The 12,140-nt window shown below is 39.1% G+C and overlaps 1 protein-coding gene across 1 annotated transcript in view; it reads right to left on the reverse strand.

Annotated features, from left to right (window-relative positions):
• Positions 1-7,239: 7,239 nt before the first annotated feature.
• Positions 7,240-12,140, reverse strand: part of Oxct1 (3-oxoacid CoA-transferase 1) — a 135,978-nt gene continuing 131,077 nt past the window's right edge. The window contains exon 17 of the mRNA XM_028875576.2: positions 7,240-8,974. Within this exon, the coding sequence (XP_028731409.1) occupies positions 8,933-8,974 (42 nt within the window). The 3' untranslated portion in view covers positions 7,240-8,932. The remainder of the gene's footprint in view (positions 8,975-12,140) is intronic.

Genomic DNA, 12,140 nt, shown 5'->3' on the forward strand with positions numbered 1-12,140 from the left:
TAAGACATGTAGTAATAAGCGTGTAAGATGCTAGTTGTAAATGTAAGTTTAAATAAGAAATAAGAAGATGGAATGAATATAAGTATATAAGAATTAATAAGAAATATATTTGCTAAAGTAGTTCTATAGTTTTCTTAAGGAGTATAAATAAGTAGATATTAATGTTGTATGTGAGTTTGTAAAAACATGTAAACGTTGAATGTGAGTCTAAATGCTTTGAAAGGCAAAATATGTTATATGTGGGTTTGTAAAGAGTAAATGTTAAGCGTGTGTCTATTCTTAATGTATATGGTGAAAACACCTGAAACACAGAAGCTAGTGTCCTAGTAGACTGCAAAGCAGGCAGTAGAGTGGTTTCAAAAGCTCCAGAAGCTGCTAAGAAGCTAAGAATGGCGGACACCAGAACCAGCACAAGGTATCCACGGCTGAGATCCATGGAATATCAATGCAGCACAGAAAAACCTGAGCTAACAGCAAAAACGGTGCGGTTTAAAATATTGCTATAACTAAAAAGGTCTGTCTGTGAGAACAAAAGTTGCAGAGACGCTTGTTTGAACAAAAATTACTAACTGCAAAAAGTTTTGGTTGAAAAATGTCTCTTCATATTTGGAAGTGAAAGCCTGATACCAGAATTTTTCTTGTTTGAACTTTTTTAACTTAAAAATGAGATAAAATTACAAAAAGATTTTGGTTATGGATTTCTCATATTTGGAAGGCTAGTACCAGAATTTATCATTTGAATTTTAAGACTTAAATGAAATAAACAATAGAGATTTCATTGCAATGGGACAGTTTTGAGTACTGACCTATGAACGGTTTTCTGGAATTGGGTTAAAAATGGAACTGTTTAAATGAAGAAATTTATTTCTACTTAGAATCAAGATGCAATTTTGTGTATGCATATATGCTTTATTAACTGGTGATTTATGAATTGTTTTGTGGAACTGTTTATGTAAAAATGCAATTACTTATGGAACTGGTTTTGTGTTACAAATGGAACTGTTTAGACAGAAAAGTTTGGGTTCCTCTAACTAGGTTTGAGTTTTTGTTAAAAAATTATACAGAAAAGGAGGAGTTATGAGATTGAATTATGTTCACAGAAACCTATTGATATTAATGCACCCTGGTTTTGTGGAGTTGAGGAAATGTTTAAGTTTGATGTGAATACATTGAAGTTTTTCCTGTGTTTTGTTAACAAGAAAATTCAAATGACTGAGTTAAAGTTGTAAGACGGAGAAAATTGTTAACTATATATAGTACCATATATGCTAATTCAAATGGTTCTGTTAAGAGTTTGCTTTGAGTTGTAAGATTGAGATAATTGTGACTATGTATAGCAATATTTATGTTAACCTGTTAATGGTAATTATGAAGCTAAGGGATTCTTTAAGTTTGTAGTCGCCTTAAGAGTTTTTGGTTTAGAAAGGGCTTGAGGCAGCTAAGACTGCTGTGGTCACCTTGGACCTAATTCAAAAGAGAAATGCCATCTATATCATCCTCTACTCCCATACTGGGAGGTGTGACAGCTATGGAGATTACTATAAGCCATTAATAGTTTTTTTTTTTTAATATATTAAAGGGAAGGGAGGACCTGTGGGAGCCCATTCTTGGGTTCCTCGTGGCTTTACCCAGCAGGTCCGAATAGAGGATGATCAGGACCACGGGCCTGAGTGCAAGTGTCTGAGATGGTGTGCACTTGGCTGTGCTGGGGGAGGAGATCTTTTGCTCCACCCCTTGGTGTCTCTATAAAAAACCCTGGGCCAGAGACAGTCAGGGCCTGTTGGAATAGGTTCCAGGCCCTCTCGAGGCTATCCTTTATTTTCTATCTATTTATCTCCGCAAGATTTTCCACTATAAATCCTTCTATCTAATATTTCCTGCTGCTCGCATTCAAGAAAACTCTGGGGAACTGTGGGGGTGGTGGGTAAACGCCCCACACTATGGGTCACAACTCTTTTGCATATCCTGCATATCAGATATTTACATTACAATTCCTAACAGTAGCAAAATTACAGCTGTGAAGTACTGATGAAATAATTTTATGGTTGGAGGTCACCACACTATGAGCAACTGTATTAACTGGTCACAGCATTAGGAAGGTTGAGAACCATTGCTCTAAGGGATCTTCTTAGCCCTCTTTTAAACGTTATTGTTTTGTTATGTTGTTTGTTATTTCTGCAATGCATGTGTCATGACATTCATGTAAAAGTCAGAGGACAACTTTTGGGAGTCAACTTTAGGTACCAAACTTGGGTGGTCAGGGTTGCAACGCATGTGCTTTTACCTGCTGAGGCATTTTACCAGCCCAAGAATATCCTTCCAATGTTTTGGCTTTTCATGCTTGGTTTATGTACTTGAGTCTATGTAATATAGCAAACATATTTAATGACAATATCTAAAATGTTTCAACTTATATATGCTTGAGATGTATAGAAAAGATGGCATTGAAGGGTTGAAGACAAGAGGACTGTGCTATACACACTGGGAAAAGCACGATGGGAGGATGGCATAATGAACCATTGGACTGGTGAATTGATTGGCAACGTTTCCATGTACTTATTTATATACATATGAATAAAACTGCCAACTCTTTCTTTCCCCTTAAAGTTGATCTTAAGGACATTTTTCTCGGCAGTTAGTGCTGTGTAGATACATGAAAGCAGCATTTTTCTTCAAGTTATTTTTTAGTCTGATGTCTTTCAGCAGGACTTTGGAGGACTAACTCTAATTCATTACTTCCCCACAATTAACGTATCTGAAAATAAGATGAATCACACAACTGATGGCATCTGATAGTTGAGAGATCTCAGCTTCGTGCTGCCCCATAGCTTCAGAGGAGAAGCTGAGACAAGCAGCCATGGCTACCAATATGACCTTGACCTTTTTAACTCCTTATCTCTGATCATGAAGAAGTCCCCAGATTCCAAATGTACAGACTTTAGATAGGCAATTTCCTTGGTCCATTAACTATCTGGGTTTCCTATCAGTCACATCAAACATTCATCAATGACCCTTTTGTCAGTGAGGAGAGAATCCATCTGGGACTGGCAAGAAATTTAAAAATTCTTACTATGTACACAATACAATTTCTCAATGATGAAAGAGTAAACAAAAGCATGTTGTATTTCATACATGTCGATGCCTTACATTCCAAGAAATGTGACAGTAATGCTTAAATTTACATTTGCCTTGCTGAGCAGGCCTCCTCATGCATCCCATCACCCAGCATCTCAGTCTCCTATGTGTCTAGCCGCCTTCTCTATATGGCTCTTTTCTCTCTTGAAAAAGGAATGGTTGACCTCATCATGTCAAGCCTTCTCTCAGGGAGTTCATCGGAATCAGTCTGATGTATGACATTTCCAACATAAGGAATGGGTAGCGCCCAGGAAGTAGAAGTTCAGAAATGGTTTCAGACTGTCAGTCCTTCCTGTTGCTGTCACGTGAGCTTTCTTACCCCTGGTTACCCAGTCAAAGCCTTTCAAGTGAATAGATCCGGGTGATCAGTTTTGTCTTAAGAACTATCCATTTCACCATAAACTAGGTTATGTACAAGAACATGTGAACAGAGGGAACAAAACTAAAATATTTGTCCCATTAGGTTTGAAGGGCATAGACTTTATTTTATGGCTTAACCAGAGAGCAACAAATCTAGTTCTAGTCAGGGAATTTAATTTGCATCTCATGAACTAGCTTGGCAGAATTCAACATTAGCCTAGAAAGGCTCATTTGATTAAAGAACTAGTGGACATTACTTCTCACAGGCTAATCAAGTTAATTTTAATGGCTGTAATAATGTCTCCCTGGCAAATTACTGTGAAAATGAGATAAGCTACCTCACATATTCTAGGTGATTTGTAAATTATAAAGTGTTTAAACAAATATAGGCATTTCAGAACTGTTTATTCCTTTGTGACAGTCCCTAGGTTCCATCCCCCCCACCCCGTACATATTCCTAAAGAGATATTACATCACTATTTAACCAAGGGGAACCTAAGCCTGACTTAAAATTAACCATGTTTTCAACTGCTAGGTTAATTCAACAAGTATATTTAGAAAACTATCACAGGCCAGCGATGGCCAGCCATGGAGTTGTTAAACAGGCATACGCATTGAGAACACAGTGGGTGTGCATGCACATGTACACACACATATGCACACTGATTTTGGCAGACCTGCCTGAGAAGCAGCACAACTATTTAACTCTTGCCACGACTGTGTGCAAAGGTTGGGAGCTGTAGACCATATCTTAAGAGGCTATAAGGCATTCCAATTCCAGAAAAAAAAAAAAAAAAAGTGGGAGATGCTACTCCCTCTCCCCCTAAATCAAAAGCAAGGCTCCAGGGGAAACAGGATTAAGATGTGAGTTTCTGGACTCACTTTCCCCCTAAACTGAATAAAGGGTAACAAATGGAATGCATCACTACAAAGCAGTGAGCCAGACACAAAATGGGCTATGTTGATACCAGGATCCCACAGTTTGTTAACTGAGATATTGCAAGTCATGCTACAGAAGAGCCAGGATACAGCAGCCTGAGGTCTCTTCCAAAAGGTTGTCTTAGGGTTTCTATTGCTGTGAAGAGATACCATGACCATGGAAACTTTTATAAAGGGAAACATTTAATTGGGGTGGCTCACTTATATTTCAGAGATTCAGTCTATTAAATTATCACCATGGTGGGGAACATGGCAGCATGCAGACAGACATGGTACTGGTAAAGTAGCTGAGAGTCCTACATCTTGCAGGCAACAGGAAATGGTCTATGACACTGGGTGATATCTTGAGCATAGGAAACTTCAAAGCCCGAACCCACAGTGACACACTTCCTCTGACAAGGCCATACCTACTCCAACAAAGCCACACCTCCTAACAGTGCCATTCCCTATGAGCTTATGGGGGCCAATTACATCCAAACTACCACAAGGGTACTCCATTAAAGATCACAGTGACCATGATCAAGCCTATTGAGCCTCCACAATAAAACATGATTGCAGAAAGAACTCATCTGTTTAATTAGTTATCCAGAGATCTCAAAGATGCTGGGTGATTCACAAAATATCTCTGGAAGATTCCACAGCTAGACATGTCTAACTTTTTAGATGGAAGAGACTTCAAGCATGTCACACAGATATACCTGAAGAAATTACTATTGGTATTTATGCTTATCCTGATATTTGATATTAATATGGCCTCCAATAGCCAGGCAGGGTAGACACTGAAAACTAAGAATAGGACTAATTAATTCCATACTAAACTAATATGATATAGTGTTTTTGAAAGATCTGTAAGACTTTTTTGAGATCAAATATATTAATTTCATCTTATGGAACCACCACGGAAAACTGTATAATCATATTAAATTAAAGATAGATGATCCAAAAGTAAGCTTAAGAAATGACAGATCATAGCCTATATTAAAAAAAAGGAATGTTAACGTCAAAGAAACCAATCCACTGATTAAACCTCTGCTTAATTTCCATTGGTATACAGCAGGCCTTTAGAGTGTACAACCATAAGAGGAAAGTCTTTCAACTTAACTTAAACCTACTACCCACTGGTAGCCCCAACACCCACACTGGACTCAGTGTACAGCCTGTTCTTCTCATATTGCACACATCTGTCAGAGGCCAGGCCCCACACAGAACTCAAGAACCACAAAAGCTGAATATATACTGTGGTGGCAGGTGACAAACAAAATGGAAGACTTGGAAGCTGGTTTACAGATACGCTGGAGGGAAACTGGCTTAGGTATAAGCAGAACTCAGGGCCAGGGTACCAAGAGAATGTTCCCTCCACAGTTCCTGTGTGTCGGCTCCTTTCTTTGCATTTACAAAGCAGTAGCGTGCATTCATATGTATGTGTTTATCAGAGGACTGGGTGCTAGTGCCAGATCACATTCTTCCAGCTCCTGGAGAGAAGGGGAATAAAACTCTTTTCTCTCACTGTGTTTGAACATGGGAGAAATAACATGATTGGTACAACTCCTGGACAGAGTGGACAGAGGGGAGCTATAAAGAATGACCTATCTTAGAAACCTGTCCCCTTAATCCCAGTACTTAGGAGGCAGAGGCAGGCAGATCTCTGTGAGTTCGAGGCCAGCCTGGTCTACAGAGTGAGTTCCAGGACAGCAAGCACTATACAGAGAAAACCTGTCTGGAAACCGCCCCCCCCCCAAAAAAAAAAGGAAAGAAGAAAGAAACCCATCCCCAATTCTAGGATTTGGGCCAGGAAGAAAAGACTGTTAGTAGAGAGGTAATGGTTTACAAGAAGACATTTAAAACTGCAATAAAACTCAAAATGCCACTTGATTAATGGAAATGTACCATAAAGGAAAATGTGAGATAAAGCAAAATAAATAAATAAATAAATAACATATGAAGGTTTGTGTAGCCCTAAGTTTTCTCAGGTCCCTCCCAGTCCTGTGGTCCCGAGACCCTCCAGTTCCGCCCAGCTCCAAGGTCCCTCAGACACTTACAAAATAATCATCCAGAGGCTTAATATTAATTGCCAACTGTATGGTCTATGGCAGACTTCTTGCTAGCTAGTTCTTTCACCTTAAATTAACCCATTTCTATTCATCTATGTTTTGCCATGTAGCCGTGGCATTACCAGTCTGCTGGCATATTGCTGCTCCTTGGGTGGCAGGGTGGCATCTTTTCTGCCTCTGCCTTTCTTCCCCTCCCTCTGTCTTGGATTTCCCATCTGCCTCTAAGCTGCCTTGCCATAGGCCAATGCAGCTTTATTTATAGTCAATGGGAGCAACACATATTAATAGCATACAGAAATACAACCCACAGCAGGTTTGAAAATCAATTTTCACAGACATGACTGGCTGTGATAGGAAGCAAGGCACAGCAGAATTCATTTAGGGAATGTTTCTTTTGCTCTTCCTAGAATATAAATTTATCTATTTGGTAAGGCAAAAAGAGAAGTTAATGCCAGACATGGTGGTACATGCCTTTAATGCCAGCATTCAGGAAACAGGCCGGTAGATCTCCATGAGTTCATGGCCAGCCTGTCTACATAGTGAGTTCCAGGCCAGCCAGGACTACATAGAGAGACCTTGTTTCACCAACCCCCAACCCCTGAAAAAAAAAAAAGGGGGGAGAAAGAAACAGTAATGACTTGTTTAGAAGTAAAAGCACGCTGACCTAATGTCTGGCCATTCTACCAACCTTTGTTGTATTTCCCCACGTGGAACCATACCATTCCCAAGTGAAAAAAGAAAACAAACACATTGATCTCTGTCAATTTTCAATCTTTATTGTATCACTTAACGGATTTTTAAAAATATCATGGCACTCTGAGCAAGAATCTTAAGTCATCTATTCACGTGTTGACAATGTCTGAAACATTCTTAGAATCCCCTTGTCTTAAAGTAACAGACTGGAATGATAAGCAAGTGCATCTGAAGACATATCAATATCAACAATAATAATATTTTCAAGTGTTGACTCTAACATAGACATATTTACTCTCATGGACCTTGTGCCTTCTAAGAAGGGTTCTTCTTATCAGTCCTGGCAGTGGATGCCTTCAACCATGAAGCCGGACAGAAAAGCAGTACTACACAGAGAGTAGTAGTATTGGGGGAAAGCCTGTCTTCTCCTTCACAAACTGTACAGGTTAGCTGTGGCTATGCTTGAGGAGAAGTGAGTTTAATGACAACCATCACCTAAAACATGCATACATTCCTATAACTAGTAACATAAGAACGGTATATTTCACCACGTAGACACCAGCTGTCCAGCCTGGCTTCAGGGTGCCTAGACTTTCACACATCTGATACCGAGGGAGCTTCTGAACTGGTGCTTCTGGGCAACTGTCTGGTACTGAGGCTACTTCTGGGGAAGCATCCCTTTAAACCCAAGCCACCATGTTCATTCCCCAGCACAAAGAGTTTGCTGACTACTCAGATCTGAGACTCTCCCATCATTTTCCTACTCATATAAGGCTAAAGTAACAGCACTCTGGTAAGAGAAGTAGCTTAAGTAGAGGACATTCCAGGGTTCTGTAGAAAAAGTCATTCACGGTTTGGAATCTTTGCTGAGCAGAATGGAGAGCCTAAAAGAGAAATATCTTGGAAGAACATTGTTTTTGTAAATACTGCTGTCATTGTGATTTAGGACTCATAATAAATTGCCCACCGTTCTTCTTTGCTTAGGAGATGTTGTATAAGTAAACACCAGGGCTCACTAACAGAAATAGAGTCTTCTGAATACAAAGGCATAGCATGGTGCTTAAAATAGAAGAACTAGGTTAAGTATGTCAGTATGTTTCTAGTCCCCTTCCCATAGTTAGCCTCAGTTGTTAGTGCACATAGGTAGACAGTTGGTTGTCTATAAAGGCAACATCGGGTGGGATGCCAGCACTGGTGGATCCTATGCCTTGTTCTTTCTTCTGCTTACTTCTCCCAAAGACATCCCTGTTTGCCTTCTTGGGTATCTATTTAGATATATTTCACTATAAGAAGTGTGGAGGTAAGGAGGATGTTCTAAAGAGGCAAGCATAATCACCAAATCAGATCTTTCTCTCAAAAAGAAGAGGAAAGTAAAAGATATATAGTTATCAAAAAAGTATTCTGCCTAATCACAAATTCACATGAAAATTTTCTTTCAGAACTGCTAAGTCACGGTCTAGTATATACAGCATAAAAGATGAACATACATCCAATGTGAGCACCAATAGTGAAGACAACCTTCTTAGCACTTATGAAACAAGACCACAATGAAATGTTTTCCTTTTCTTTTTCATGGAAATGTTAGCACACACTCAAAAGAACAGTCTATGGCTGCACAAATCCAGAGATACTAGAAGAAAACTAGTCAAAACTTCTTGTTAAATATATAATTTTGATTATGACATCCTTTCAATTAAATCCTATGTGTTCAAAATGAAATCTTAGCATCTTGGGACAAATGTCTATTCCACATTTCAAGTTGAGATCTGCTGCATTGGCATGAGTTTTGGTGAAACCTGGTGAAAGAAAGAGGAAAAAAATTAAAGTTTATTCTACCACAGAATGTTCAAATGCGACTTCAATTCATTTTAAATTTGTTTAAATTAAACAATAAAGACTGAAGGAAATATTAAGTTTCAAAAGTGATCAACATATATAGAATAAAGAAATCCTATTTTGCATAAATTAAGTGTTCATTCAGGAAATAAATAAATGAATAATCAATTTAACTTAATATACACTGCAAATGACATTTCAGAGATAATGGACTTTAAATGGTAAGAAATCACTCCCCCCTCCCCACTTTGGCCCATCAAGCACACAATGACTAATACAAGTATAGACAAAATTAAAAGTATCAGTGCAGGTCGAGTCAATCACATTCCCACATGGTTAGGAGAGAAACTCATGAAACTGCACACCTAGCTGAAAAACTATTGGCAATCGATGGCTGTTGGGCAAGGGAAGTCATTTTTCTTTGGGGTTGTGGCCCTTGGTGAGTAGCCCAGGTTAATTACTATTTGATAAATATTTTGAAAAATCCTTCTTTCAAAATGTGAGCATAAGGGGAAAAAAGTAAACAAGACTCTTTAGTCAGGAAAATATTGGGTCATGCTGTCACAAAAATAAGCCACTTACAAACTTATCCAACTTACAAACTTCTATATGTCAAAGACAACAATCAACTAAGTCATGTATCCAAAAAGGGGTTTAATGCTCAGAATATATAAGGATAGCTTATAAGTCAGCAAAGAACAATAACTTGATTTAAAAGTAGGCAGTTGAACAGATGATTCTTCAAAAAAGATACTCAGATGGCCAATATACAAATGATTCTGTAAGCCAGTGATTGTAAGAGAAATGCAAATGGAAGCCCTGAGAATGGTGGTTGGAATACAGCCATTGTGGAGAGGGCATGGAAGTTCCCACAGAATTAAGAATGGAGTTTGCATATGACCCAGTCATCCTACTGGGACATGTCCAAAACGTTTCAGAACAGGATCTCCAAGAAACACTGTATGCCAGTGTCTATCACAATAGTCACAGTAGTGAAGAGGTAGAGGTAACCCAATGTCCAAGCAGAGAGGAACACTATAATGCCCTAAAGAAACCGAATATGGTAAAAAGAAATGGGAGGCTAGCACATGCTCATGGATTGGAAGAACAAATATGGTTAAAAATATATACCCTATTCAATGTAATATAGAGAGCCAATGTAGTGCTTTATAAAAAAAAAAAATGAGTGTTTTGCCTGCATGTATGTACATGTACCACGTGTGTGTACAATGCCTGTGGAAGCCAGAAGAGGGCAGTGGATCCCCTGGAATTGGAGTTACAGAGGTTGAAGCCACTATGTATGTGGGTGCTAAGACTGAAGTTGTCTTTCTCAAGAGCAGCAAGCATTCTTAACCACTAAGCCACCCCTCCAGGTATGAAGTTCTTTTTCAAAATACCAGTCACTTTCTTCACAGAACCAGAAGCAACGTTGTAATTTAAGTGGAACCACAAAAATTCTTGAATAGTCAAGGTCGGTTTGAACTACAGGGGCAAAGTAGGAAGCATTTCAATATTTGAATTTAAAATATGCTATAAATCGATGGCAACTGAAATAGTGTGGTGTTTTTAGAAAGCAGACATAGACCTGTGGAAAAGGACAAAGCCTCGAGTACTAAGTACTCAAGTACTAAGTCCAATCATCATCTAAAGTCACCTGCTTTTGACAAAGGCACTAACAATAACAGCAAACTGAAAACACCGAGGAAAGCCAAGCTTCTCGATACATGGAGCTGTGAGGTCTGGATATCCATGTGCAAAATTGAATTAGACCCCCCCTCCCCCACTCTGTCAATCACCAATTACAAAATACAGGACTCTTTAAACTATAATACCACCAGAAGAAAGCAAGGCAAAAGCTTCAGGACTTTGAAATTTGCAAGGATATTTCTTTTTTAATCAAGGAGAAACTAAGGCACAGGAGGAAAAATAAAAACCAAAACCAAATGAGATTGTATCAACTAAAGAGTAGGGGGAACGAGCCCCAGAGTGAACAAGGTACAGAGAGGCAAGACTCCATGCGGTATGCTCTCACAAAGGATTAACAGCCAACACACATACAACAAAAAGTTAATGTCTAGAATGCATATGTGGAATTTGAACAACTCAATAGCAAAAGCATTTCTCAAATAATCCAATTAAAAGTGAGCAACATGGCTGGGTATGGGGGCACCATATCTTTAATCAAGAGGCAGAGGCAGGAGGATCACTGAATTCCAGACCAGCCTGGTCTGCAGAACACATTTCAGGATAGCCAGGGATACACAGAGAAACCCTGTCTCAAAACAAACCCATGTACAGGCAAACAAAAAGTATATAATATATCTACATAGACATGAAAGGCAAACATAGAATAAGCTAACAGATTATGAAAATTCTCAAAATCATTAATCACGAAAGAAATAAAAACCAAAGCCATGATGACAGCAAGCTCAACCAGGTAGATTAGCTATTACCAGAGAGACAAAGATGCTCTGGGTCTGTCTGCTAAGACCAAGCATAGCATCATGAAGGAAAAAGTACTGGCAAGGAAACGGCAGGGACACTCGTAGGAACAGAATGGCAAAGCCACTGGGAAGAGCACTGTAAGATTTCCTCAAAAATTAAAAATGGAATCACCCCATGACCTAGCAATCTCACTATGAAGGAGCTAAGACCATCACACCAACGATACAACTACATTCCCTGGTCATAAGAACCAAGAAATCGAAACAACCTGAACGTCTACCACCTAATGAATGGATATAGAAAATGGTATCCATGCACAACGGAATGCTATCTAGTAATTAAAAAAAAATGAATCACTGAATTTTGGGGCAACGTCCATGAAACTGACAGTCAATGTTGTAAGTGAAATAAACAGGCAAGCACGTTAAAATGAGTATTGCATGCTCTCACTTGCATGTAGAATAGAAAAAAGTGTGGCCGGGCGTTGGTGGCGCACGCCTTTAATCCCAGCACTCGGAAGGCAGAGCCAGGCGGATCTCTGTGAGTTCGAGGCCAGCCTGGGCTACCAAGTGAGCTCCAGGAAAGGCGCAAAGCTACACAGAGAAACCCTGTCTCGAAAAACCAAAAAAAAAAAGAAAAAAGTGTGAAGTCAGAGAAGGTGCCAGTAGAATGAATGAATGG

The sequence above is a fragment of the Peromyscus leucopus genome, chromosome 11 (assembly GCF_004664715.2).
Source record: "Peromyscus leucopus breed LL Stock chromosome 11, UCI_PerLeu_2.1, whole genome shotgun sequence".
Lineage (NCBI taxonomy): Eukaryota > Metazoa > Chordata > Mammalia > Rodentia > Cricetidae > Peromyscus > Peromyscus leucopus.